General features: G+C 44.8%; 1 protein-coding gene across 1 annotated transcript in view; it reads left to right on the top strand.

The window, feature by feature from the left end:
- Nucleotides 1-26,645, top strand: part of ndc80 (NDC80 kinetochore complex component) — a 120,376-nt gene that overhangs the window by 58,920 nt on the left and 34,811 nt on the right. Inside the window, exon 11 of the mRNA XM_073053023.1 lies at nt 21,029-21,234. Within this exon, the coding sequence (XP_072909124.1) occupies nt 21,029-21,234 (206 nt within the window). The remainder of the gene's footprint in view (nt 1-21,028; nt 21,235-26,645) is intronic.

Raw genomic sequence — 26,645 nt, forward strand, 5'->3', positions numbered from 1 at the left:
TGGTGGGTAAATTCTTGGAGACAAGATATTACGAGCACTTGGATAAGTATACCCTGATTAGGGATAGCATAGCTTTGTCAGTGAATTTTTTGAGGATGTGACAAAGCACACTGTGCAGTGGATGTGATGTATATGGATCTTAGTAAGGTGTTTGGTAAGATTTCACATGGTAGGCTATTCAGAAAGTCAGGAGATCCAGGGACCATCATTGCTGGGACATGAATGGCTCAGGAAAATCCAGTTGGATTGGCACACCTAAAGGCACTAGATGTGTCAACAAAGGAGGGCAGCTCGGTGGGGAAGATGTCCACAGCTCTCCTCTCACCCATTGTTGACTATTACAACAATGAGGAGGAGCAAGACCACGTCAACAACGCGGACGAACGCAGTATCTGTGGCCGCGCCTCGGATGAAGATACAGAGGATGCAAGGGAGACAGATATTGCCAATAAGCAGGATGATGGAGACTACCTGGAAGTAAAAGAGCAGATGTACCAGGAGAAATTGACATCTCTCAAAAGACAGCTACAGTAGTTACAGGAAGGCACTTCACAGGAGTATCAGAAAGAATGAAAAAACTAGATCAACAGTACAAGGAAGGAATACAAAATGCAGAGCTTTTTCTGCAACTGGAGACAGAACAAGTGGAAAGGAATTATATTAAAGAGAAGAAAGTAGCAGTGAAGGAATTTGAAGATAAAAAGATTGAGTTAGAAGAAAAGAAAAAGATGATGGAGAATGAGAGGCTAACAATGGAACTCACAGGAGATTCTATGGAAGTAAAGTCAATAACGACTAGGAAACTAAGGAGGAGACCTAATGATCCTGTTCCAATTACCGACAAAAGACTCGTGGCCTCATTCTGCCTCCTTCTCCCACTCCTTGGCTCGCTCCTTGTGCTCTTCTTCCGAGTGTCGATATCAATTAAAACACGCGTTCCACTACGATGTAGGTTCATTAAACTCGTCACCAATTTGTTGGGTATGTGGCCTAGTTACACAACAATGCTATTAATAAAACACTGGAAATGGAAGCTAAGGTTCTTTACTGGCAGAAACTGAATACGGACGGCACACACGTACAGATCACTATGCGCCTAATAGTGCATGCTCAATACGCGCCTAATAGTGCAGGCAACCACGTGTTACTAAAACATAAGGTAGTCCCTTATTATAATGTAGACTATACAGTACAAGTGGTATTCTGCAGAAATCTGTTCTGGGACCCAGCTCGATAGGTACTTTATTGATCCGAAAGGAAATTACAATGTTACAGTAGCATTGCAAGTGCACAGATATACATATATTCTAATATATACAAATATTAGAAGGGAAGTAAGAAAGAATAAAAATAGGTTACCTCAACCAGTCTAACAGGAGAGAGTCATCATTTCCCCAGCTATAAATTGACTCATTATAGAGCCTAATGGCCGAGGGTAAGAATTACCTCCATGTAGCGCTCTTTGGAGCAGCACGGTTGTTTTAGTCTGTTACTAAAGGTGCTCCTCTGTTCAGCCAAGGTGGCTTGCAGAGGGTGAGCCTCCAGTGTGTCCAGTTTAACTCTATAACAGAGCCAGCCTTTCTAATCAGTTTATTGAGCCCTATTGCCCCAGCACACCACCGCATAGAAAATTGTACCGGCGTCAAAGCATTAAATATATCTTGGCCTTTGCTTGTTTCATGCAGCTCTGCAACAGAAAAAAATTTCTTGAATTTCACCATTTACAAATCTTACAAATGCTACAACATGACTTTTATGGGTGAAATCTGTGCCTCATCAATGTGGATCGAGAAGCTGTTTTTCAGTTTATCACACAGAACCTCTTCAGTATCATGTGACGTGTCATCAATATGTTGACTTATTGTACTGTTTGAGAGTGCAACTTTATGAATTTTTCATACTGCATCATGACCTAGCATTTTACCCACTATTACTGATATTATTAGGTTCTCACCAACTGTGAGACTTTTCCTTTTCTGGGTAATATGTTCTGCTACTAAATAACTTGCTTCCTGAATCTTTTTACTGACTGTGACTGTAACAAAAACTTTACTTTGTTTTGAGATTCCAGAAGTTGTTTAAGATAATCAGCTCTTTTGTGTGTCATGTGGTTGTGATTTGTAGTTGTCTTTTTAATTTTGCTGTATTTGTAAGTTATTCGCCACAGACTAGGCACAATGGAATACGACAGCTTGGATCACTAGCCCATGTAAAACCCATTGATAAGGAGCTTTCATTGTAAAGACAGAATTTTTTGTGCCTGTTATTCCACTAGTGCAGTGAAATAACTCAAAAGATTGTAATTCTTCATTAACCTTATCAGAATTGTCCATAGGCCTAGAATCCTCTTCAAAAGTCGCCACATTGGACCTAAGACATGTCTGTAAAACACGGGTTTTTTAAATGGCATAATAAATATCTAAACAAGAAAGCCCCCCAAAAATACGAAAACTTCACAATACAATTCACTTCTAGCCTACGCAATCTACCTGTTGTAATGTTTAAGCAACAGCAAAGCAGCAGGCCAGCAGCTGAGTCGTGGCATGTAAATATTCCTCCTCTAGAATGAAAATTTCCCTCCAATTTTCTACTACACCAGTAGAGTTGTTCGCTCCCTTAATCAGTCAGTGGCACGTAAGGGGAAGTTAGGGGAGGTAATTCGAGAGGGAGAGGCTGATGTCATAGGCCAGGTTGGGCAAGTCCATTCAATGCTTGGAAAACGCACTTCAGGTTCCTTATCAGCCTACTGTACTCCCCTCCATGTGATACAGCGCTCACCAATTATCAACAGCCTCCTCTACCTCATATCAAAACCTGAGAATGGACACCCACAGTGCTACTGTGCACAGCCCACCACTGCAGGCACTGGCATCGCATGTTGCACTAAGTTCAAAACGCGATGTTTATTTTCTTTAATCACAATCTCCCGTGGAACCCCAATTGAGAAATCTCTGGTGTAGGAGGCTGTAGGTTATAACGAGACATTGACAGGATGTGAAGCCTGCTGAGAAGTGGAAGATGGTGTTAAACCTGAAAAAGTGTAACGTGATTCACTTTGGAAGGTCAAATTTAAAGGCAGAATACAGGGTTAATGGTGGGATTCATAGCTGTGTGTTGGAATAGAAAGATCTTGGGGTCCATATTTATAGATCCCTCAAAGTTGTACAAATTGATAGAGTTGTAAAAAGGCATATTGTGTGTTGGCCTTCATTAGTTGGAGGATTAAGCTCAAGAGCCCTGACGTAATGTTTCAGCTCTATAAAACCCTCATTAGACCACACTAGGAGTATTGTGTTCAGTTCCAATCACCTCATTTTAGGAGGGACATGAAACTTCAGAGAGGAAATAGAGATTTAGTAGGATGCATCTTAATTAGAGAGCATATTTAGAATTTCTAGAGTGCCTATGAGATGGCTTATTAAAGCAGCTTATGGTGGAACCCACTAGAGAATCTGCTATTCTGGATTGGGTGTTGTGTAATGAGCCAGTATTGTTTACAGACCTTGAGGTTAAAAAAAACCCTTTAATATGATGGAACTCACCTTGAAATTTGAGAAGGAGAAGGTAAAGTCATCAGCATTAGAGTGAGTAAGGGGAATTACAGAGGCACGAGAGATGAGTTGACCAGAATTGATTGGAAAAGAACACTAGCAGGGAAGGCGGCAGAGTAGCAATGACTGGAATTTCCAGAAGAAATTTGGAAGGCATAGGATATCTACATTTCAGGGAAGAGGAAGTATTCCAAAGGAAAGATGACACAACCATGGCAAACAAAGGAAGTCAAAGCTAATGTAAAAACCAAAGAGAGGGCATATAGTAGAGCAAAAAATATTGGAAAGTTGGATGATAGGGAAGCTTTTAAAAACAAACAGAAGGCAACTAAAAAAGTCATAATGGAAAAGATGGAATATAAAAGTAAGCTAGCCAATAATATTAAAAAGGATACCAAAAGTTTCTTCAGAAACAAAAGCATAAAAGAGAGGATATCAGACAGCTGGAAAACAATGTTGGAGAGGTAGTAATGGGAAACAAGGATATGGTGGGTAAACTGAATAAGTATTTTGCATCAATCTTCACTGTGGAAGACACTAGCAGTATGGTAGAAGTTCCAGATGTCAGGGGTCATGTAGTGTGTGGTTACCATAAGTTGAGAGAAGGTTCTTGGGGAAACTGAAAGGTCTGAAGGTAGATAAGTCAACTGAACCAGATGGTGTTCATGTTAGAGTTCTGAAAGAGGTGGCTGAAGAGATCGTGACGGCATTAGTAATGATCTTTCAAGACTCACTTGATTCAAGAAGACTGGAAAATTGAAAATATCACTCCACTTTTCAAGAAGGGAGAGAGGCAGAAGAAAGGAAACTAGGCTAGTTCATCTGACCTCAGTGGTTGGGAAGATGTTGGAGTCAATTATTAAGGGTGAGGTCTCTGGGTACCTGGAGGCACATGCCGTGTTCAGCATAATTTCTTCAAGGGAAAATCTTGCCTAACAAATCTGTTGGAATTCTTTGAAGAAATAACAAGCAGGATAGACAATTGAGAATCGGTTGATGTTGTGTACTTGGATTTTCAGAAGACCTTTGACATGGTGCCACATGAGGCTGCTTAACAAGCTACAAGCCCTCGGTATTACAGGAAAGATTCTAGCATGGATAAAGCTGTTCCTGATTGGCAGGAGGCAGAGTGGCAATAAAGCGAGCCTTCCTGGCTGGCTGCTGGTGACTAGTTGTGTTCCACAGGGGTATGTGTTGGGACAGATTCTTTTTATTTTATATGTCAATGATTTTGATTATGGAATTGATGGCTTTGTTGCAAAGTTTGCAGATGATATGAAGGTGGGTGGGGGCAGGTAGCTTTGAGAAAGTAGAGATGCTACAGAAGGTCTTAGATTAGGACAATGGGCAAAGGAATAGCAGGTGGAATGCAGTGTTGGAATGTGTGGTCATGCATTGTGGTAGAAGAAATGAAAGGGTTGGACTTTTTTAAATGGAGAGAAATACAAAAAAAAACTGAGGTGCAAAGGAACTTGGGAGTCCTAAAGGTTAATTTGCAAGTTGTGTCTGTGGTGAGGAAGGCAAATGCAATGTTAGCATTCATTTCAAGAGGACTAGAATATAAAAGCAAGGATGCAATGTTGAGATTTTATAAAGCACTGGTGAGGCATCACATGGAGTATTGTGAGCAGTTTTGGGTCCCTTATCTTAGAAAGGATGTGCTGATACTGAAGAGGCTTAAAAGGCGATTCATGAGAATAATTCCAGGATTGAAAGGCTTGTCATATGAAGAGCATTTGATGGCTCCGGGAGTATATTCACTAGAATTCAGAAGAATAAGGGGTGACCTTATTGAAAGCTATCAAATGGTGAAAGGCTTTGATAGAGTGGAGAAGATGTTTTCTATGGTGGGAGAGTCTAAGACCAGAGAACAGTCTTAGAATAGAGGGACATCCTTTCAGTGCGGAGATGAGGAGCGTGGTAAATTTGTGGAAGTCTTTGCCACAGGCACCTGTGGAGACAAGTCTTTATGCGTATCTAAGGCAGAGGTTGATCTTTTGGTCCAAATCCATGGCTCCCTGAAATTGGCTTCAGATGTTCATAAGGCATAAGGCATATGGCATAAGGAGTCAGGAAGTTATGCTGCAGCTTTATAAAGCTATAGTTAAGCTACAACTGGACCATTGCACATTCAGAAGGGTGTTGAGGCTTTGAAGAGAGTGCAGGGAGAGACTTACCCAGCTGAACAAGAGTTCTAATAATTTTTGATAACCTTCTTGATTGTGGACCTATTTTAGTATCACCTGTTGACTTGCTGACCATCACTTGTGCATTCACATTTCAAAGACAGGGTTCTGTCATTTCTGAGGGGTGAGGGAAAGGAGTGGTCGGATTTGGAATGTCTAATTAGTCCACAATCCCCAGGGAAGAATGAGAATTCTATGTTAGTATCCACCCTTACCTCTCTCTGGCGAATAAATGGAAAAATCAGGTTCAAAGTCCCAGCTATAGTGGGCTCCACCTATTCTCTGGAATTACACCCACCCCTAAAGGGGAGGAGGAGTATGAGACTTGGGCAGAGCAGACTTTCAGTTGTTAGATGAGTGGCAGTGCACTGATGATGTAAAGTGACAGAGATTGGTTGAAAGTTTGAATGGGCGGGCCGCTGACATTGTGAGAGCCGTCAGGTTAAAGTATCCTGTAGTGAATTACATGAAAGAACTGGACAATACTTTTGCTCCAACAAGAAGCCCAATGGAGCTCATGGTGGGGTTTCAGAACATGAGGCAGCTAAACTGCTTGCGACGCAGAGGGTCATTCAGGCGGCTGAGGTGGATCAGTTAAGAATGGACCAGAGAGCCAGGGGCGCCAGTCTCATGACCTGATTGCTTCGGGTCTCCGACAGTCTCGTAAAACGTGATCCTCCTCCATCTTTTGTTGAGCTGATCAGAGAGGTACGGGAAGAGAATGCGTTGGAGGCTTGGGAGGCTTCTGTCAGCAGGGTACAGTCCTCGGTAGTGGTCCCCTGCGGTGAAGTGACCACAGATAGCCTGCCCTGGGGTGCAGTAGAGGAGATTGTGGCAGAGTTGAGGGCTGCTGGCAGCAGGTGTCACGCCAGAAGAAGAGTGAGCCCCCTCGGTTACCTGAGACGAGAGAGTTGTTGGGAAAACTTTGTGGAGACCCAGTGAGGGTCTGGTGTCTCTGGAGGAACACATTCCCAGCAATTTATCAAGGAACCCCCAAAAGCGAAAGTCCCAATTCCTGAAGGCTTAGTGAGACCACCCTCCAGCGTGTAGCTGCGGATAGAAGGTATTTATGCTAAGGCCATACTTGATGGCAGGTGCAGGCCACGTTGTTTTACTGTTCGTTTTACAACCGGTATCTGAAGCATTTACCCTGCATCCCATTCAGGGCACTGAAGATCTGGGGGCTTAGTGCTAGTGATTATCCATACCCCTGTTGAGAAGGGTGATGTTTCAATTATGGTAGGGACCATCACCCCTCTTGTGAGGAGGCTCATGGGGAGCCTGCAAGGAGAAGGCTGGCATGAACGTTGTCTGTGCACCCGGTGTTTCAAGCTGCTTTTGAGAAAGTGCATGGCTGCATTAAGCAGGATACCAAATTTAGTCGAGGGACTGTGTGGTTCACCCGGTGGAAGCCAATTGTGTTGCGGCCCGGGGAAGTAGCAAGAGTGATGGGGACCCCCAAATTCCCCGGAGTGCCTGAGGGCGAGGCCCTCTTAGTGGACGCTCCGGAAGACCACGAAGGGAAGTCGGGATTTCCTGCTGGGGTACTGGTGAGGCCTGAATTGCAGAAGCCCTCGGTTGTACAGGCGAGCAGGATGTCAGTGATTGTGAGGAACACTATGACGAGGGAGGTCACCTTCAAGCGGGGGATGCCCCTGGCGCATTTGTTCCCTGTGACAGTAATGTCTAGTGTCCCTGTGAAACAAGCTGGTGAGAAACTATTGGAAAAAGGAAGAAAGTTGACCACTGAGTCATTCAACTTCAGGGGCTCCCTGTTTCCTGCAGGTTGGAAGAAGGGGTTGGTAGAGAAGATATTGAAGCTGGAAGGTGTCTTTTCCACTGATGAGTTTGATGTGGGTTCCAAGAGCACGTGTCACACTATCCCGGTGAATGAGGATACCCCGTTCAGAGGAGGGTTGAGGCGACTGGCTGCTGCAGAGGTGGGGGACATTCGGCAGCATTTGTGTAAGTTGAAGGAAGCTGGGATCATCACTGAGTCCCGAAGCCCCTATGGGTACCCAATAGTAGTGGCACGAAAGAAGAATGAGAAGGTATGGATGTGTGTGGACTATCACACTCTGAACAGGCTTGCCGTACCTAACCAGTTTACTGTCCCAAGGATTCAAGTCGCGCTGGCCTGTCTGAGTGGTGCGAAGTGGTACAGTGTGCTGGACTTGAGGAGTGGATATTATCAGATCCCCATGAGTGAGGTCGACAATGAGAAAACGGCATTTATTTTTCCCTTGAGAGTTTTCCGGTTCAAAAGGACACCCCAGGCCATCTCGAGAGCTCCTGCAACCTTCCAGCAGGTCGTGGAGAAGACGGTGGCGGATATGAACTTGCTTAAGGTATTGGTATATCTGGATGACCTCATAGTGGATCCAAATACTTTGGAAGAGCATGAAGCGAGGCTGCTGAAGGTGTTCGGCCACCTGAAAGATGAAAGATTAAAACTTCCCCTAGACAAGTGCCAGTTCTGCCAAACGTCTGTTAGCTATGTTAGGCACATAGTCTTATGGGATGAAGTAGCTACATATCCAGCTAAGATCGAGGCGGTCACCACTTGGCCAAGACACCAGACTGTGAGCGCTCGTTCCCCGGGTTCTGTGGTTACTATCGGAGGTTCGTGAAAGGCTATGTGAAAGTGAGTCACCTGTTGAATCAGTTTCTGTGCTGTTACCTTCCCTTAGGGAAGAAAGGGAGGGGCAAAAGAAGACAGGAAGATGGAGAGTATCTTAGCCCGTCAGAGCCCTTTGGACCGAGGTGGGGTGCAAATTGTGAGGAGGCCTTTCAGTCACTGAAGGAGCTGCTGACCCAGGTGCCGGTGCTGGCTTTTGCAGACCTCCAATTGCCATATGTACTGCACACAGATGCCAGCATAGAGGGTTTGGGGGGTGTCCTGTATCAGGATTAGGGCACTGGGTTGAGGTCCTTTGTGTTTGTCAGCAGGAGGCTGTCGCCCTCTGAGAAAAGATATCCCACACACAAGTTGGAGTTTCTGGCTTTGAAATGGGCGGTGGTGGATAAGCTGAGTGACTACTTCTGCGGGGCCAAGTTTGAGGTAAGGACAGACAACAACTCCTTAATTTATATCTTGACCTCAGCGAAACTGGATGCCACAAGCCATCGGTGGTTGGTGGTGTTGTCTGCCTATGATTTCAACCTGAAGTACCAGTCGGGAAGCAGGAACATTGACGCTGATGCTTTGTCCAGATGGGCGCATGAGGGATTGGACAGGGACGAGGAGTGGGAGAGCGTTCCTGCCCCGGGGTGACGGTCAAGTGTCAGTTTGCTGTTACTGTGAAGGCAGAGGGAAAGGAGGGGCAGGATCGAGCGGTGGATCAATTGGGGGCTTCTGATGATGCCATTCCCCAAGTTTACTGTAACCTGACTGCTCTGAAGACAGATCAGCTGCCAGAATTGAGAGCTGAGGAAGTGGCAGCCGCTCAGCGAGATGATCCGGGCATCGGTACCATTTGGGCAACAGTCAAAAAGGGAGACATGGCTCAGGCGGAGAAGACAAAACATGTGTCAGTGCCTCCATTACTGCGAGATTGGCCTTAGTTGGAGTTGAAGAACCAGATCTTATGCCGGGTCACGTCACCCGCAGAATGACCTTGGCGTTGGCAGCTGGTTCTGCCTGAGGAGTATCAGAGGATTACGTTGAAGTCTCTTTATGATGACTCTGGACATCTGGACCTATGGATTGCTCAGACACCGGTTTTACTGGCCCCGAATGAAATTGGAGGTTGAAGAATACTGCAAGTCATTCATTCAATGTATACGGCGGAGGACGCTGCTTACGCTGGCAGCTCCTTTGTCCCACTTGCAGAGTGTGGGGCTCCTGGACCTGGTGTGTATGGATTTCCTGTCAATAGAACCCGATGCCAGCAACACGGCGAATGTCAGTCATCACGGACGATCACGCCAGATATGCTCAGGCTTTCCCTACCAAGGACCAGAGGGTGTCTATGGTGGCAAAAATGTTATGGGAGAAGTATTTCATTTATTATGGCCCTCCCAGGCGGATACATAGTGATCAGGGTCGGGATTTCGAGAGCAGACTCATCCATGAGTTACTGGGCATGCTTGGAGTGGAGAAGTCGAGGACCACGCCCTATCACCTGCAGGGTGATCTCCAGCTGAAGAGGTTCAATTGGACCTTGGTAGACATGCTCGGGACCCTGGAAATCAGCAAGAAGAGCATATTGGGCATCTGGTTCACAGTTACAACTGTACACAAAATGAAGCTACTGGGTACTCACCATATTATCTGATGTTTGGGCGCAAGGCAAGGTTGCCCGTTGACCTTTGTTAGGGACTGATGAGGGTGACTTACCACAGAAGACTTATCTGAAGTATGTGTCTGATATGAGGAGAGGGCTGAAAAGGGTTTATAAATTAGCTGGGGTCGCGGCTGCAAAGCAGAATCAAGGAAATAAGAGGAGGTACAATCAAACGGTGAGGTTCTCCCAACTCCTGCCGGGAGACTGAGTTCTCGTAAGGAATTTGGGGCTACCTGGGAAACATAAGTTGGCTGACCGCCAGGTGGCTATGCCCGATGTGATGGAGAGTCAGATGCCAAACCTACCAGTTTTCTGAGCCTGTCAAGATTCTCCATCAGAACCACCTGCTGCCCTGGGACAAGAGGTACAGGTAGACCCAGAGCCCAACTTGGAGCCTACACCTAGTGAGAGGACTCTGCAGAAACGTGGGATGACTGCAGGGCCCACAACAGGCGAGGTTAGACCGGAAGTATCCCCAGTAGTGTCTGAACCTGAAGGGTTAAGTGAGGTCTCGGAGAATTAGGAGACCACCGGATAGGCTGGCCTACGTAGCACCAGGGGAGCAGAGTGCGACCTCTACTGTTTTGGGAGCTCTGTCATTGCCTTGTGCACCTAGATTGGACTTTGTGTTTTGCAGGAAGGGTTGGTGAATTATCTCAACAGCATGAGGACATGACTAACTTTGGTGGTGGGGGGGGGGGGGGGGAGAGAAAGTAACACGCTTAAGGTTTCACTGCTAATGTAATGGCTTCTCTGTAATGTACCACTGCTGAGGTAATAGTTTCTCTGTAGCAGCAATGTCTGGGTTATGACTAAAGATAACGGGGCATGCCAGCCAATGAGTGGGATGGTGTTCTTCCTTGTGTGTCTGGGAGTCGGGAATTCGCAGTCTTTTGCCCAGGAGAGATGAGGAGAGAAGATGTGAATGGAGAGGGTTGGTAGCCCTCGGACAGACTGGACTTGGAGAGAGGGTCCAAATGTCAGCGATAATGGGAGGAGGTCGATGGTGGATGAACAGCCTTATCAGTGAGCTTCAGCGATGCGCATTGAACTGGTTCATGTGAATGGGCCCCTTTTGATTTCTTTACTAATCATATAGTCAAATTAAGAATTATAAAGCTCAATTATTTAATCGTATATTGTGTACTGTTTATTTTGTGGTACTGATTTGTAACGGGACACATCGTGCAGCACCCACCCAAACGAGAAGTTTGGCTGGGCTGGGGGTGTCTATCCCCTATACTAAGCCGCTAGCTGAAGTGAGAATTACAATAGTAAGTTTTTTGATTGCATAAAAATCAGTGGTATAGTAGACAATGTTGAAGGTTGCGGGAGGTTACAATCAGAATCAGAATCAGACTTTAATCGCCAAGTACCTATGCACATACAAGGAATTTACTTCCGGCAGATGTTGTCTCTCTGCTCATAACAATAATAATGATAAATATAAATGAAAATATAAATTGTACATACAGGTAGTGCAATCCAAGTCATAGTTAGCCGACAGTTAACCAGCAGTTAACTGTTCAGCAAAATGACCGCAGTAGGGAAAAAACTTCTCCAGTGCCTATTAGTCTTAGTCTGGAGGGATCTGAAGTGCCTACCAGACGGAAGCAGATCAAACAGTCCATGCGCAGGATGGGAGGAGTCCTTTATGATGTTCCCCGCCCTCTTCTTCAAAATTAGATCAACTGGGAAGGCAGACAATGGAGTAACAGATGGAATTTAACAGACAAGATTTGGGAAGTGAAATCAGGGCTGCACTTGCACAGTAACTGTTAGTGTACGGTAATGTAATTGGTAGAAACAAACAACAATGAGTTTCCACTTTGAGCTGCTCTGAAATGATGGTGTATTTACGTTAAGTATTTTTACCACACTTTCTGTTCAGTGTTTGGAGTACAATAAATGAGCTGTCATGTAATTTCTTAAACATAAAATGTCTTTGCAGTTTTATTTATGAAAACTTGCATTGGTGACCCCGATACTGTCTAGGACGATTGCAGAGTTATTGAACGGGTCGGCTAATGCAGTCTCTTTGAAACTGCTGCAGTTTTGGGAGCAAAATGACATTACTTGGTTCATAAAAGCCGAGGCCTAATTTGCACTGCAAGAAATCGCCGCCGACAAAAACCAAATATTTCTATGTGGTAGCATCGCTCTGTAACTCCATGGCCACGAGAGTGAAGAGTCTACTTGAACACCCGCCTGACCAGAATAGATACCAATTGCAAAGAAACCTCACTGGAGGCTGCCAACGGCAGCAGGATCCAGACTTGCAGGACATGACTGGTGATGCTCTGCTTCAGTGGATAATGTTACACATGGGAATTCTTCCTGGCAAAAGTGGCTAGACCTCTGCTTGTTGCTGATTTCCTGTGTGCCTAAGGGCTATTAGTCGATCTTAAGATCTGCTGCTTGTGGATGCCAAGGACTTTGGGTTGTTACCCTGTTTCCCCAGTAAGATCCCCACAATGATTCTGTCAAGCGCGTACACTGCCACATGTGAGTTTACTTGAATTCCCAAACCTCAAGCCCACATTCTCCGTAACATCACGAAACATGGGGTCCAGAACTATGTTTCTACAACTGGCCCTCCAGTCCATGCCCATGCATGGAGACTGGACCCAGAAGACTGGCAAACATGAAAGCAGAATTTGCCAACAAGGAAAGACTTGGGAATGTATCCCAGTTAAATAGGCCCTGGGCTTTGCCCCTCCATATGGTCCCCAAGTCAGATGGTGGTTGCCACCCATGTGGTGATTACTGATGCCCCCCCCCCCCCCCCCACGCGATCGTTAGCTGATAGCACACAGCCAAGACTTTTTGGTAAGTTTAGTCGGGAGTCATTGATTGGAGAATTGCACAGCTGCAACATTCCTGCACTGGTCCAGCGAAGAACTTTCAAAAGCAGTAAGTTTTTCGGGAGTTGAGTGGAGTACTGTGCAGACACAACAGAAGTGTTCCCGTGCAGGTCTGGCACAGAGCTTTGAAAGCCCAGTCAGTCTCTGTGAGAGTTACCACCTAGTGGAGCAGTCATCAGCAGAGTAGTAAGGCTTTGGCGAGAGCAGGCGGATGCAAGGTTAATGGGTAAGTTCATTCCTTATTTCTTCTTTGAATCTTGAAAGAATGGGGGAATGTTGTGGTAGATATTGGTGCCAGTGACATAAGAAGAAAAAGGGAGGAAGTCCTGAGAAAAAGAATACAGGGACTTAAGGAAGCTGAGAAGCTGGGCCTCCATGGTGGTAGCCTCGGGATTGCTGCCTGTGCCATGTGACCGTGAAGATAGGAATAGAATGAGGTGGCAGATAAATGTGTGGCTGAAGAATCTGAGCATGGGGCAGAGTTTCAGGTTTCTGGATCATTTGGAGCTCTTCTGGGGCAGGTGGGACCTGAACAAAAGGGACGGGTTGCACTCGAAGCTGAGGGGGACCAATGTTCCTGTGGGCTGGTTTGCTGGAGCTAATGGGAGTGGTTAAAACTAATATGGCAGCGGGGTGGGAACCAGTATAATAGAGCTGGTACAAATGCAGACAGCAAAGAGTTAAATTGTACCACAGGGCAAAATTCAAAAGGGCAAAGAATGTAGGACTGGAGGTGCTGTATTTAAGTGTGTGTTGCATTCGGAATAAGGTGGAGGAACTCGTGGCGCAATTAAAGATTGGTCGGTATGATGTTGTGGGCATCACTGAGCCTTTGTGGATGGGGGTAAGAAATTGCAAGAGTTTTATAAAAAAAAAGACATTATGGGACTTGTATATAGTAGCCAGGATGTGGGGTTGAGAATGTAAAGGGAGCTGGCAAAGATGTGTAATAAGGGTAATGTCACAATTGTAATGGGGGACTTTGATATACAAGGGGATTGGAAAAATGAGATTGGTGTCGGATCGCAAGAGAGTGAATTTGTTGAATGCTACAAGATGGCTTTTTAGAGCAGCTTGTGCCTACTTGAAGAAAGGCCATCTTAAATTGTATGTGTGTGTGTGTTGTGTAATAACTCTGATCTTATTAGAGAGCTTAATGGCATGGTCCCAGAGGACTGGAAGATTGCAAATGTCACTCCACTCTTTAAGAAGGGAGGAAGGCAAAAGAAAGGAAATTATAGGGCATTTAGCCGAACCCCACAGTGGTTGTGAAAGTGTTTGAGTCTTATTATTAAGGATGAAGTTTTGGGCTATTTGGAGACTAATGATAAAATAAGTCAAAGTCAGCATGATTTCTGAGAAGGGAAGTATTGCCTGACAAATCTCAAGAAAGTAGCAAACAGAGTGGACAAAGATTTTCAGGAGGCATTTGATAAGGTGTCCAACATGAGGCTGCTTAAGAAGATAAAATCCGATGGTGTTACAGGAAAGATACTGGCATGGATAGAGGAATGGCTGACAAGAGTCAGCAAGTGGGAATAAAAGGGGCCTTTTCTGGTTGCTGCCAGTGACTAGTGTTCCTTGGGTGAGTATCAGGACGCTACTTTCACATTGATTGACAGTGATGTGGATAAAAGGAACTCCTGGCTTTGTGGCAAAGTTTGCAGATGGTATGAAGTTAGTTGGAGAGGTAGGTAGTGTTGAGGAAGCAATGCAATTGCAGCAAATTGGAAAGATGGGCAAAAGAGTGGCAGATGGAATACAGTGTTGGGAAATATATGATAATGCATTTTGGTAAAAAGAACAATAGTGTGGACTATTATCTCGATGGGGAGAAGATTCAAGCAACAGAGGTGCAAAGGGACTTGGGAGTCCTTGTGCAAGACTCCCAGAAGGTTAATTTACAGGTTGAGTCTATGATAAATAAAGCAAGTGCAATGTTGGCATTCATTTCAAGGGGAATAGAATATGAAAGCAAAGAGGTAATGCTGAAGCTTTATAAGTCACTGGTCAGGCTGTACTTGGAGTATTGTCAACAGTTTTGGGCCCCGTACCTCAGAAAGGATGTGTTGTCATTGGAGAGTCCAGAGGGAAGTTCACTAGGATGATTCTGGGAATGAAAGGGTTAACATGAGGTGCATTTGGCAACTTTAGGCCTGTACTCACCGGAATTTAGAAGAATGCGTGGGGAACTGATTGAAACCTACTGAATGTTGAAAGGACTAGATGGTGGATGTGGAGAGGATGTTTCTTATGGTGGGGGTATCTAGAACTAGAGGGCACAGCCCCAAAATTGAGGGGGGACCTTTTAGAACAGAGATAGAGGATTTTTCTTTAACCAGAGAGTAGTGAATCTCTGCGGTGGAGACTAAGTTCATGGGGATATTTAAGGTGGAAGTATTGCACAAGGATTCCCTGTGCACCCCTGATGTGAGAACCTTCTCCCCATTTAGATAATTGTTCTTTTTACCAAAATGCATTATCATACATTTCCCAACACTATTTCATCTGCCACTTTTTTGCCCATTCTTCTAATTTACGTAAGTCCTGTTGCAATCGTATTGCTTCCTTAGCACTAACTACCCCTCCACTTATTTTCATAACATCCGCAAACATTGCCACAAAGCCATCAATTCCGTTATCCAAATCACATGCAAGTAATGTTGAAAGTAGCAGTCCCAATACTGGGCCCCTGAGGAGTACCATCAGTGACGGGCAGCCAACCAGAAAAGACACCATTTTTCCCCACTTGCTGACTACTGCCTGTAAAGCATTCTGCTATCCATGCCAGTATCTTTCCTATAACACCGTAAGATTTTGTATCTTGTTCAGCAGCTTCATGTGTGGCACCTTATCAAATGCCTTCTGAAAATTCAATTAAATGACATCCACTGCCTCTCCTTTGCCCACCCTGCTTGTAACTTCCTTGAAGAATTCTAACATATTTGTGAGGCAAGATTTTCCTTTACAGAAACCATGCTGACTTTGACTTATTTTCATAATTAGACTCTAAGTACCCTGAAGCCTCATCCTTAATAATAGACTCCCAACACTTTCCCAGCCACTGAGGTTTGGCTGACTGGCCTATAATTTCCTCTCTTTTGTCTTCCTCCCTTTATAAAGAGTGAAGTGACATTTGCAATTTTCCAGTCCTCCAGGACCATGTCAGAATCAAGTGATTCTTGAAAGATCATGACCAATGCATCCATTATCTCTTCAGCAACTTCTCACAGGACTCTGGAATGCAGTCCATCTGGTCCAGGTGACTTACCTACCTTAAGACCTTTGAGGTTGCCTAGTACCTTTTCCTTTGTAATAGCAATGGCACGGACAGACCTCTGGCACACTGCTAGTGTCTTCCACAGTGAAGACAGATGCAGTGTACCCATTCATCTGCCATTTTTTCGTCCCCCATTACTATCTCACCAGCATCATTTTCCAGTGGTCCAATATCAACTCACCTCGCTTTTACTCTTCACATAACTGAAAAACTTTTTACTATCCTGCTTTGTATTATGGGCTCGTCTGCCCTTATATTTCATCTTTTCCTTTATAGCTTTTTTTAGTTGCTCTTTTTTTTTGGATTATAAAAAGCTTCCCAATCATCCAGCTTTCCCGCTCATTTTTTGCTGCCTTGTTTGCCTTTTCCTTGGTTTTTAAGCAGTCTTTACCTTCCTTTGTCAGCTACTGCTGCCTACCCCTGCCATTTGAGAACTTCTTCCTCGGTGGGACATATCCATCCTGTGCCTTGTGAACTATTCCCAGAAACTTCAGCCACCTCTGCTCTGCCGTCATCCCCGCCAGTATCCTCCTCCAATCCACCCGGGCAAGCTCTTCTCTATTTCCCTTTATTCCATTGTGATACTGATACATATGACTTGTGCTTCTCTTGCCAATTTCAGTATGAATTCAATCATATTATAATCACTGTCTCCTAAAGGTTCCTTTACATTAAACTCCCTAATAAGATTTGTGTTATTACACAACTCCCAATCTAAGGTAGTTTTACCTGAATAAACTCAAATACCAGCTGCTCTAAAAAGCCATCTCAAAGGCATTCAACAAATTCCCTTTCATGCGATCCGACACCAATCACCTCGAATATTGAAGTCCCTCATTACAATTGTCATTACATGCCAGCCCCTTTGCAATCTCAACCCCACTTCTTGGCTACTATTTGTGGAGGCCTATATATGATTTCCACACTGGGTTTACCCTTGCAGTTTAACTGCACCCACAAAGACTCAACGTTCTCTGACCCTATGTCACTTCTTTCTAAAGATGTAAGTCCATCTCTTACCAACAGAGCCAGAGCAGCGCCTATGCCTTCCTGCCTGTCTTTTCAATGCAAAGTATATTCTTTAACGTTAAGCTCCCAAATATGACCGCCTTTCAGCCACGACTCAGTGATGCCCACAACGTCATACCGACCAATCTCTAATTGCGCCACGAGTTAGTCCACCTGATTCCAAATGCCACCTGCTTTTAAGTACAGCACCTTCAGTCGTTCATTCTTCACGCTTTTGAATTTTGCTCCTGTGGTACAATTTAACTCTTTGCTTTGTCTGCATTTGTACCCAATCATTGGCTTGTCCTTCCTTACGTTCATGTTACACACATCATCTACTTGTAAACCTGCTGTCTCATCCTTGGCTCTGTCATATTGCTTCTCATCTCTCTGCCTATTTGTTTAAACCAATCCCAACAGCTCTGGTAAAACTGCCTGTAAAAATATTGGTCCCCCTCAGATTCAAGTGCAACCCATCCATTTTATACAGGTCCCACCTGTTCTAGAAGAGGTCCCAATTATCCAGAAATCTGTATCCCTGCCCCCTGTTCCAGGCCATACATTTATCTGCCACCTCATTCAATTCCTATCGTCACCGTCGTGTGGCATAGGCAGCAATCCTGAGCTTACTACCCTTGAGCTCCTGCTTCTCGGTTTTCTTTTTAAACCCCTGTATTCTTTTTTCAGGACCCCCTCCCTTTTTCTAACCAAGACATTGGTACCAAAATGTATCACGACTTCTGGCTGCTTCACCCTACCTTTTCAAGATATGGTGGACACTTCCAGAAACATCGCTGATCCTAGCACCTGCGAAGCAAATTACCATCTGTGTTTCCTTTTTGTGTCCACAGAATCACCTATCTAACCTCTAACTATAGAATCCCCTATTACTGCTGCCATCCTGTTCAGTTCCCTACCCTTCTGAACCACAGGGCCAAACTCACTGCCAGAGGCACAGTCACTGTTGTTTCACCCAGGTAGGTCGTCTTCCCCCCCCCCCCCCCCCCCCACAACAGTACTCGTAGTTATTATTGAGGGCCATGGCCTCAGGTGCTGACGTTCCCCCTTCCCTCTCCTAACAGCCACCCATTTATCTGTCTCCTGTAGCCTTGGGGTGACTACCTCCCTGTAGCTCTTGTCTATCACTGCTTTAATTTCCCTAACAAGATGAACATCATTGAACTGCAGCTCTAGTTCCTGTTACGTACCCCATAACTGGGTTAACAGACCAGCAAAAATGGAAGGATATGTTGGAGTCTGATGGTACTGTAACTAAAGGTGTTTATTAGTAAACTACACAATACAGTATCAAAAATGCAAATATACATATAAAACAAGTTAGCAGTAATAAACATAGAAGTGTAGGAATAATAATCAATAATAAGAAACAAGCTCTATCAATGTCTCGGGGTAAATGAATTGTCATAGAATATAAAGTTCAGTTCAGTTTGTGCTGAGGTGGTTGGTGTGTTGCAATGTTAGAGAGAGAGAGAGAGATAGAGAGAGAGAGAGAGAGAGAGAGAGAGAGAGAGCAAGAGATTTGGCAGCTGCAGCAGGCAAACCTTCTGTCGTCTTGTTCCGTCATACCGTTGTGGTCATTCGGTTATGACCCCTCCGTTCTTCCGTGGTGGACTCGTCACTCTGGCATGAGTGGACACACACACACAAGTCCCCACCGTCCCTGCCGTCACACTGTGAGCTTTGTGACCGATCTCCTGGTTTGGTCCTCTAAGCTCCCACCTTCCTGTGGGTGCACAACACTCAGTCAGTGTCCACTGGTGTGTCTGAGGGGTGTCTCCCCTGACCTGTCTTTTATTCCCGTGGACGGGGTATCAGCCATCCATCAACTCCACATGTCTATGTCCATCAAACTAGGCCACTCCTGCTGTCTCCTCAGGAATGTTAACGAGCAAAGAAACGTCCTTGCAGCGAAAGGTAAATAATCAGTGAAGAAGCCATAATACATAAATTATCCGTCTCTCTCTCTCTCTTATCTGTAGCAGATGTCTCTACCTCTGTTCGTTCTCTCTCTCCCTCTCCCTCTCCCTCGTTCGTTTGTTCTCGGGGGGGGGGGGTTAACTCTGGACCCCATTTTCCATCAAATCTGTTCAGCACTCATAACATTCCCCAACATGGTCTTTAAGGAGCAGCATCTTGATGCACCTATTGCGGATGTGGCCACTGGGAAGGCTGGTTGTCTCAGAAACCCCACTCTGACACCCAGCTCAGTACACTTGGGTCTGTAGACATACCCCTGATTCTCTCTAGAGTTAAGTAAGAAATTAGGAATGATCTCACCTTGCCTCCATCTGTTCTCACTGAAGCCTTGTTGAGCCAGTGCTTACTACAGTGCCTCAAGACTACATCGACGACAAGTGCTGCTACGATGACCGTTCTGCTAGGCGGTACCTCTCTCTTATTGAGACTGAGTTTTTAAAAGCTCTTTACCAGGCTGGTGCAGTGTGCCACTTCTCTCCACCACCCCACCCCACCGCCTTCTCTTCCTAGTCACAAAGGCAAACTCAATGTCAGAGACCTGACCACTGTGACTCTTTTAGGTCAACCTCCCCCCCCCCCCCCCCCCCCCCCACACACCAAAAACAGTATCCAAATTGATTTACCTGCTGCCACAGGGCTACTCTGCTCCAGTTCCTTGACCCTTTCCCCCTTTCTGACTGTCATCCAGTTTCCTGTGCTCTGCACCTTGGGAGTAACTACCTCTCTTTCTATCCTATGTATCACCCCCTCAGCCTACCAAGTGATCTGGAGTTCATTTTGTTCCAGCTTCAACTTCTTAAAGAGGATTGTTAGAAGCTGCATCTGAATCACTTATCAGAGTTACGGTCTTCAGAGTCACTGGATGTCAGCTTGCCTTTCCATATCCCGCGAAAGGAGCATCTCTTCTGTCCTAGCTGAGGAGATATAAAGAAGGGAAGGACAAAAGAAAGCTTAACCTGAAGATTTTGTTTTCTTTGCTTTCTCTGACTGAAGCCTTGAAGAGTTAAAGCCTCAAGATCACCACTGTCTCTGTCCACACAGACGATGGCCACTGCGCTTGCCCCGCCTTCCTTTAATGTGCTCTCGCTAATCAATCCCAAACACGGATTGGTTGCTGGTCAAAGCTCTTTTTGCAACTCACTACTGCCTTTTCTACTCGGGCAGTCGACCTGGTTGAAATGCCCTTGATTGAAATGAGTGAAAAAATGTGACTTTTCTCCAGATACAGAGGAAGAATCACAGGTATATGATAATTGTTGATTTAGTCATGGATGCAGGAACAGCTTCCCTTTATTGAACTGTGTCCCCATTGCTAAAGACGCAAAATAAGCAGGAAATTTGATTAGAAGCAATGAGTGAAGACACCTAAAGTAAAATGTTGGAAATAACTCATCAGGTTGTGATGGAAGGTCAATAAAATGTTGATGGTTTTGCTTTTCACTGCCAGAGGAAACTGCCGAGGCAGGTACAATTACATTTAGACAGGTATAGACCAAAGGCACTCCTGTGGGACTAGCTCAGGGAAATAGCTTGCTCAATTGGACAAATTAGTGTGAAGGGCCTGTTTCCATGTTGCCCCAACTGCTGTGTTTTCAGAGCAGCTGTAGTTTCTTGATCTCTCAATGCCTGTTCATGCCTAATTTTTATCTCAGCGTGTAAGTAGATAATGTTCATCATCATCAGATAATGTCCACACAAGCCAGATTATAGTAGCTCTAGGTATGCTAATCATTGGTGTAAGTGTTACAGTTGTTAACTAGAATTATATGCATTGTGTCTAATAGTTCTTCTTTCTTTTCTTTTCCAAGCACCTAATTGTTATGCGGTTGAACTTGTCTACTTTTTGTTTTTATAGCATTGGAGTTGAATGCAGTTAAAGAAGAGAACAAACGATTGCAGCAGATCTATGACCGGCAGGAGAATTCAGCTGTAGATGCATTGAAGATGAATCGTGAGAAAAATGAATTGCATCAGACATTAATGTCACTGAGTGAAAGTCTCGAGGATGCAGACAAAAGGATGTGGCAGGAAGAGATAAATGTGTCGAAGGCCAAAGAAATGGTGAGCAGATGGCATGATGCTCTTCAATGCAAGATTATATTGTCAGATTCTTATTTAACTAATGGATTTTAGAATAAAGGTGTTCCAAGCCAAATTGTGAGAAAAGACTAGTGTTCCAGAGTGTGCCTCTGGCTGCATGAAAAATAGCACTGCGAGTGTTATGAATCTCAGATTGAAAAGTTGGCCTTAATCATAATCAAAACAAAGTTCTAACCTTTGATGCAGTCCTACCTGCTCCTCTCTTCAATTTTCTTATTGAATGACCTAAGTCTTGCCCTTCAATAGTCTCTAGCTAACCTATTACTTGGACAAATAGTTTACTCTTAAAACCTATCTTCTGCGGTCAGTCTGAACCTGTCCAAGTGAGGTAAAACTCGTCAAGACTCACTGAGCAAAATGACACTGAGCTATTTATTAAATCTGCAAGGCTAAAAGGACCCTGATGCAAGTTATATACAGGCCTCCCAACAGTAATTGGGATGTGGACCACAGATTACAATGGTAAATAGAAAAGGGTGATGTTATGATTTTAACGTTTGGTCAATTGGGAAAATCGGGTTGGTAGAGTAAGTTTTTTTTTTTTTGAAAGCCTACTAGGGAATCAGCTCCACTGGATTGGGTGCTATGTAAGGGAGTTTGAGGTAAAAGAACCCTTAGGCAGTAGATCACAATATGATTGATAGATAGATAGATACTTTATTCATCCCCATGGGGAAATTCAACTTTTTTTCCAATGTCCCATACACTTGTTGTAGCAAAACTAATTACATACAATACTTAACTCAGTAAAAAAATATGATATGCATCTAAATGAGCTCAACTTGAAATTTGATAAGGAGAAAGTAAAGTCTGATGTAGTATTTCAGTGGAGTAAAGGAAATTAGTGGTATGAGAGAGGAGTGGGGCAAAGTAAAATGGAAGGAGACGCTGCCAGGGATGACGGCAGAGCAGCAATGGCATGAGTTTCTGGGGAAACATGAGGAAGACGCAGGATAGATGTATTCCAAAAAGAAAGAAATACTATACTCAAATGGCAAAATAGTACAGCTGTGGCTGACAAGGGAAATCAAAGCTAGTTATAAAAGCAGAAGAGAAGCATTCAACAAAACAAATTAGCAAGAAGACAGGATTGGGAAGCTTCTATAAACCTACAGAGAGCAAATAAAAGAATCATTAGGAGGGAAAAATGAAATATGAAAAGCTAGCAAATAATATCAGTGGATAGTAAAAGATTTTTCAAGTATGTTTTAAAAAAAATATAAGAGAGAAGAGTGGATATAAGACTGCTAGAAAATTAGGCCAGAGAAATAATAATGGGGGACAAGGAGATGGCAGATGAATTAAATGAGTATTTTGCATCAGTCTTCACTGTGGAAGACACTAGCAGTGTGCCAGATGTTGAAGGGTATGAGGGCAGAGAAGCTATTATTATTAAAAAGCTGAAAAACCTAAGGATACATAAGTCACCCTGACAAGTTGAACTGCACCCTAGGGTTCTGAAAGAGGGATTGTGAATGCATTAGTAATGATCTTTCAAAAATCATTGGACTTCAGCATGGTGCCAGCGAACTGGAAAATTTCAAATGTTACTGCACTCTTTAAGAAAGGAGGGAGGCAGCAGAAAGGAAACTATCAACCTGTTAGCCTGACCTCAGTGGTTGGGAAGATGTTTGAGTCAGTTGTTAACGATGAGGTTATGGCATACTTGGTGACACAGGACAAGATGGGACAAAGTCAGCATGGTTTCCTTAAGGAAGAATCTTGCCTGACGAACCTGTTGGCTTTGTTTGAGGAGATTACACGTAGGATAGATAAAGGGGATACAGTGGGTGTTTATTTGGATTTTCAGAACTTTGACAAGGTGTCACACATGAGGCTGCCTACTCAGTTAAGAGCCCATGGTATTACGGGTAAGTTACTGGCATGGTTAGAGCATTGGCTGATTGTAGGAGGCAGAAAGTGGGAATAAATGGATCCTTTTCTGGTTAGCTGCCAGTGACTAGTACTGTCCCGCAGGGGCCCGTGTTGGGACCATTTCTTTTTATGCTGTATATCAGTGGTTTAAATTAGTGGTCACCAACCTTTTTAAGCCCAAGATCCCCTACCTCAGCCTTGGTGAAAGGCAAGATCGACCCCAGATCGATTAGTTACACGCATGTGCACCGGGGGCAGAAAAGACCGGAAGTAAAATCCCACAACCCGGAAGCAGAAATAATGTATAAACACCAGGGGTCACCACCCTTTTTATTGCATCGTGGACCGGTTTAATAATGACATTATTCCTGTGGACCGGCTGACCGGGGGGGGGGGGGGGGGCGGTGTTAAACACGACCGGAATACAGCGATACTCGAAGCAGGTTCCTTATGTCCAGTCTATTCCGCAATTTAGTTTTCGCGGCTTTCAGCACTTCTGTCTCACTAGCTCACGTTTTTTTCACTGAAAAAACTCTACGGGTTTGTCTTTAAGTGCAGGGTGCTTGGACTCAAGGTGCCAAAGCAGTTTTCATTTCCTCATTAGACGAACTCCAGCCTCCCGCCCGCCCGCCGCCAGACACCTTGGCCAGGTGCAGCTGGTCGTGGGTGGAGTGAGAGGATAAGGTCAGGGCCAGAGGTCCCTGTACTGGGGCTGCGGCGGTTGCTGTCCGGAGAGAGCGACTGACTGAGTGAGGAGTGCGACAGGGCGCGCGCCCATCCCCCTTGTAGGATCTATCGGCTGACAAAAGTTTGTTTCAGTAGATCGCATCGAGGTAGCTGCTCTGATACTAAAGAATCTCTAAGCCTGAATTAGGTCGTCTGCGAATATTTTAGCACCGGGTTCCCCACGAACATTTGGTGTGGTGAGCAGGTTTAGAGGCGGCACCCATCTGTCCGCGCTCCAGGCCAGTAGCAACGGCACTTCATGCCAGCCGCCGGAGGCCAACCAGTGATCCATGGAGTAAGGGTATCACTGCGTTTAGGTGACTGATCAGCTCGCATGCATTCAAGTTCAACAGTGGGCGTGACAGGGAATGAGGAAAGGTGCAGCTGACTCATATCTGCTTTTTGGAGCGATCATTCCCTCTGTGACTGCCTGGTCCACATGTCCCTCCCCACAGATCTCCCATCTGGTACTTATCCCTGCAAGTGGAAGTGCTACACCTCCTCTCTTACAACCATTCAAGGCCCCAAACGGTCCTTCCAGGTGAGGCAACACTTTACTTGTGAGTCTATTGGGGTCATCTATTGCATCTGGTGCTCCCGGTGCCGCCTCCTCTACTTCGGCAAGACCCAACGCAGATTGGGGGATAGCTTCGTCAAGCACCTCCGCTCCGTCCGCCACAACAGACAGGATCTCCGGTTGCCACCCACTTCAACTCTGCTTCACATTCCCATTCGGATATGTCCATACATGGCCGCCTCTACTGCCATGATGAGGCCAAACTCAGGTTGGAGGAGCAACACCTCATGTACCATCTGGGTAGTCTCCAGTCCCTTGGTATGAACATTGAATTCTCCAACTTCTGGTAATTCCCTCTCTCATGATTCTGCCTTTTTCTACTACCCATAGTGCTTTCCCCTTAAATTCCTTCTTCACCTCTCCAACCTATCCCCTCCCTACTTCCCCTTCCCCTCCCCCACCCCTTGATCTTTCCTCTGATTGGTTTTTCACCTGGCACCTTCCACCCTCCCCCCACCTTCTTTATAGAGCCCCTGCCCCCTCCTCCTTCAGTCCCGACAAAGGGTCTCGGCCCGAAACGTTGACTGCTCATTTCAACAGATGCTGTCTGATCTGCTGAGTTCATCCAGCTTTTGTACGTGTTGATTTGACCACAGCATCTGCAGTGTACTTTGTGTTTACGACTCATATCATTTCCTCGCGGCCTGGTGGTTGGGGACCACTGAAGTACACTGTATAGATTAGTGGTCACCAACCTTTTTAAGCCCAAGATCCCCTACCTCGGCCTTAATGAAAGGCGAGATCGACCCCAGATCGATTAGTTACAAGCACGCGCACTGGGGCAGAAAAGCTGCAAAAAAGCAGGAAGCTGAGAAGAGGATCTCAAGGGTAGTGATCTTGGGATTGCTGTCTGTGCCACACGACAGTGATGATAGGAATAGAATGAGGTGACAGATAAATGCGTGGCTGGGATAATTGGGATTTCTTCTGGAGCAGATATGACCTATACAGTTATTCAGGTTGCACATGAATCCGAGGGTGACCAGTATTCTTGTGGGTATGTTTACTATAGCTATTGAGAGTGCTTTAAACTAATATGGTAGGGGGATGGGAACCAGTATGATAGAGCTGAGGATGTGCCTGAAGTTTTACAAGTATATGGTGGGTGCAACATGAATTTAAGGAAGGACTAGCCAATGATTAGGTACAAATGCAGATAGAGCAAAGAGTTAAATTGTAACAGGGCAAACTTCAAAAGGACAAAGAATACAGGACTGAAGGTGCTGTATTTAAAAGCAGGTGCATTCGGAATAAGGTAGATGAACTTGTGGCACAATTAGAGATCGTTTGGTATAACATGGGCATCAGAGTCGTGGCTGAAAGAAGGCCATAGTTGGGAGCTTAACATCAAAGGATATACTTTGTATTGAAAGGGCAGGCAGGAAGGCAGAGGTGGTGATGTGATTCTGTTGGTAAGAGATGGAATTGCATCTTTAGAAAGAGGTGACAAGGTCAGAGAATATTGAATCTTTGGGTGACGTTAAATTGCAAGAGTAAAAATAACATGGGAATCAGATAGGCCTCTGAATTGTTGCCAGGATGTGGGGTTGAGATTGCAAAGGGTGCTGGAAAAGTTGTTTAATAATGACAATGTCACAATTGTAATGGGAACATCAATGTGCAAGGGAATTGGAAAAATGAGGTTGGTATCAGATCATGAGAGAAAATTTGTTGGATGTCTATGAGAAGGCTTTTTAGAGCAGCTTGTGCTTGAGCCTACTCAGGGAAAGGCTATCTTAGATTGGGTGTTGTGTAATAACCCAGGTCTTATTAGGGAGCTTAACGTAAAGGAACCCTTAGAGGGCAGTATCATAATATGATTGAATTCAGAGCAATTTGAGAGAGAGAAGGTCAAGTCACATGTATCAGTAATGGAACAAAGGCATGAAAGAGGAGCTTGCCCAGGTGGATAAGAGGGGGATACTGGTGGGAATGACAGCAGAGCAGAGGTGGTTGAAGTTTCTGGGAATAGTTTACAAAATGCAGGATAGATATGTCCCAAAGAAGTTGTTCTTAAATGGCAGGGGTAGGCAACCGTGGCTGACAAGGGAATTTAAGGATTGCATAAAACCCAAGGATAGGGCATATAAGGCAGCAAAAGTGAGTGGGGTGTTGGATAATTGGGAAGCTTTTAAAATCCAACAAAAGGGAACTAAAAAGCTATAAGAAGGGAAAAGATGAAATGAGGGCAACA

The sequence above is a fragment of the Hemitrygon akajei genome, chromosome 1 (assembly GCF_048418815.1).
Source record: "Hemitrygon akajei chromosome 1, sHemAka1.3, whole genome shotgun sequence".
Taxonomy (NCBI): Eukaryota; Metazoa; Chordata; class Chondrichthyes; order Myliobatiformes; family Dasyatidae; genus Hemitrygon; species Hemitrygon akajei.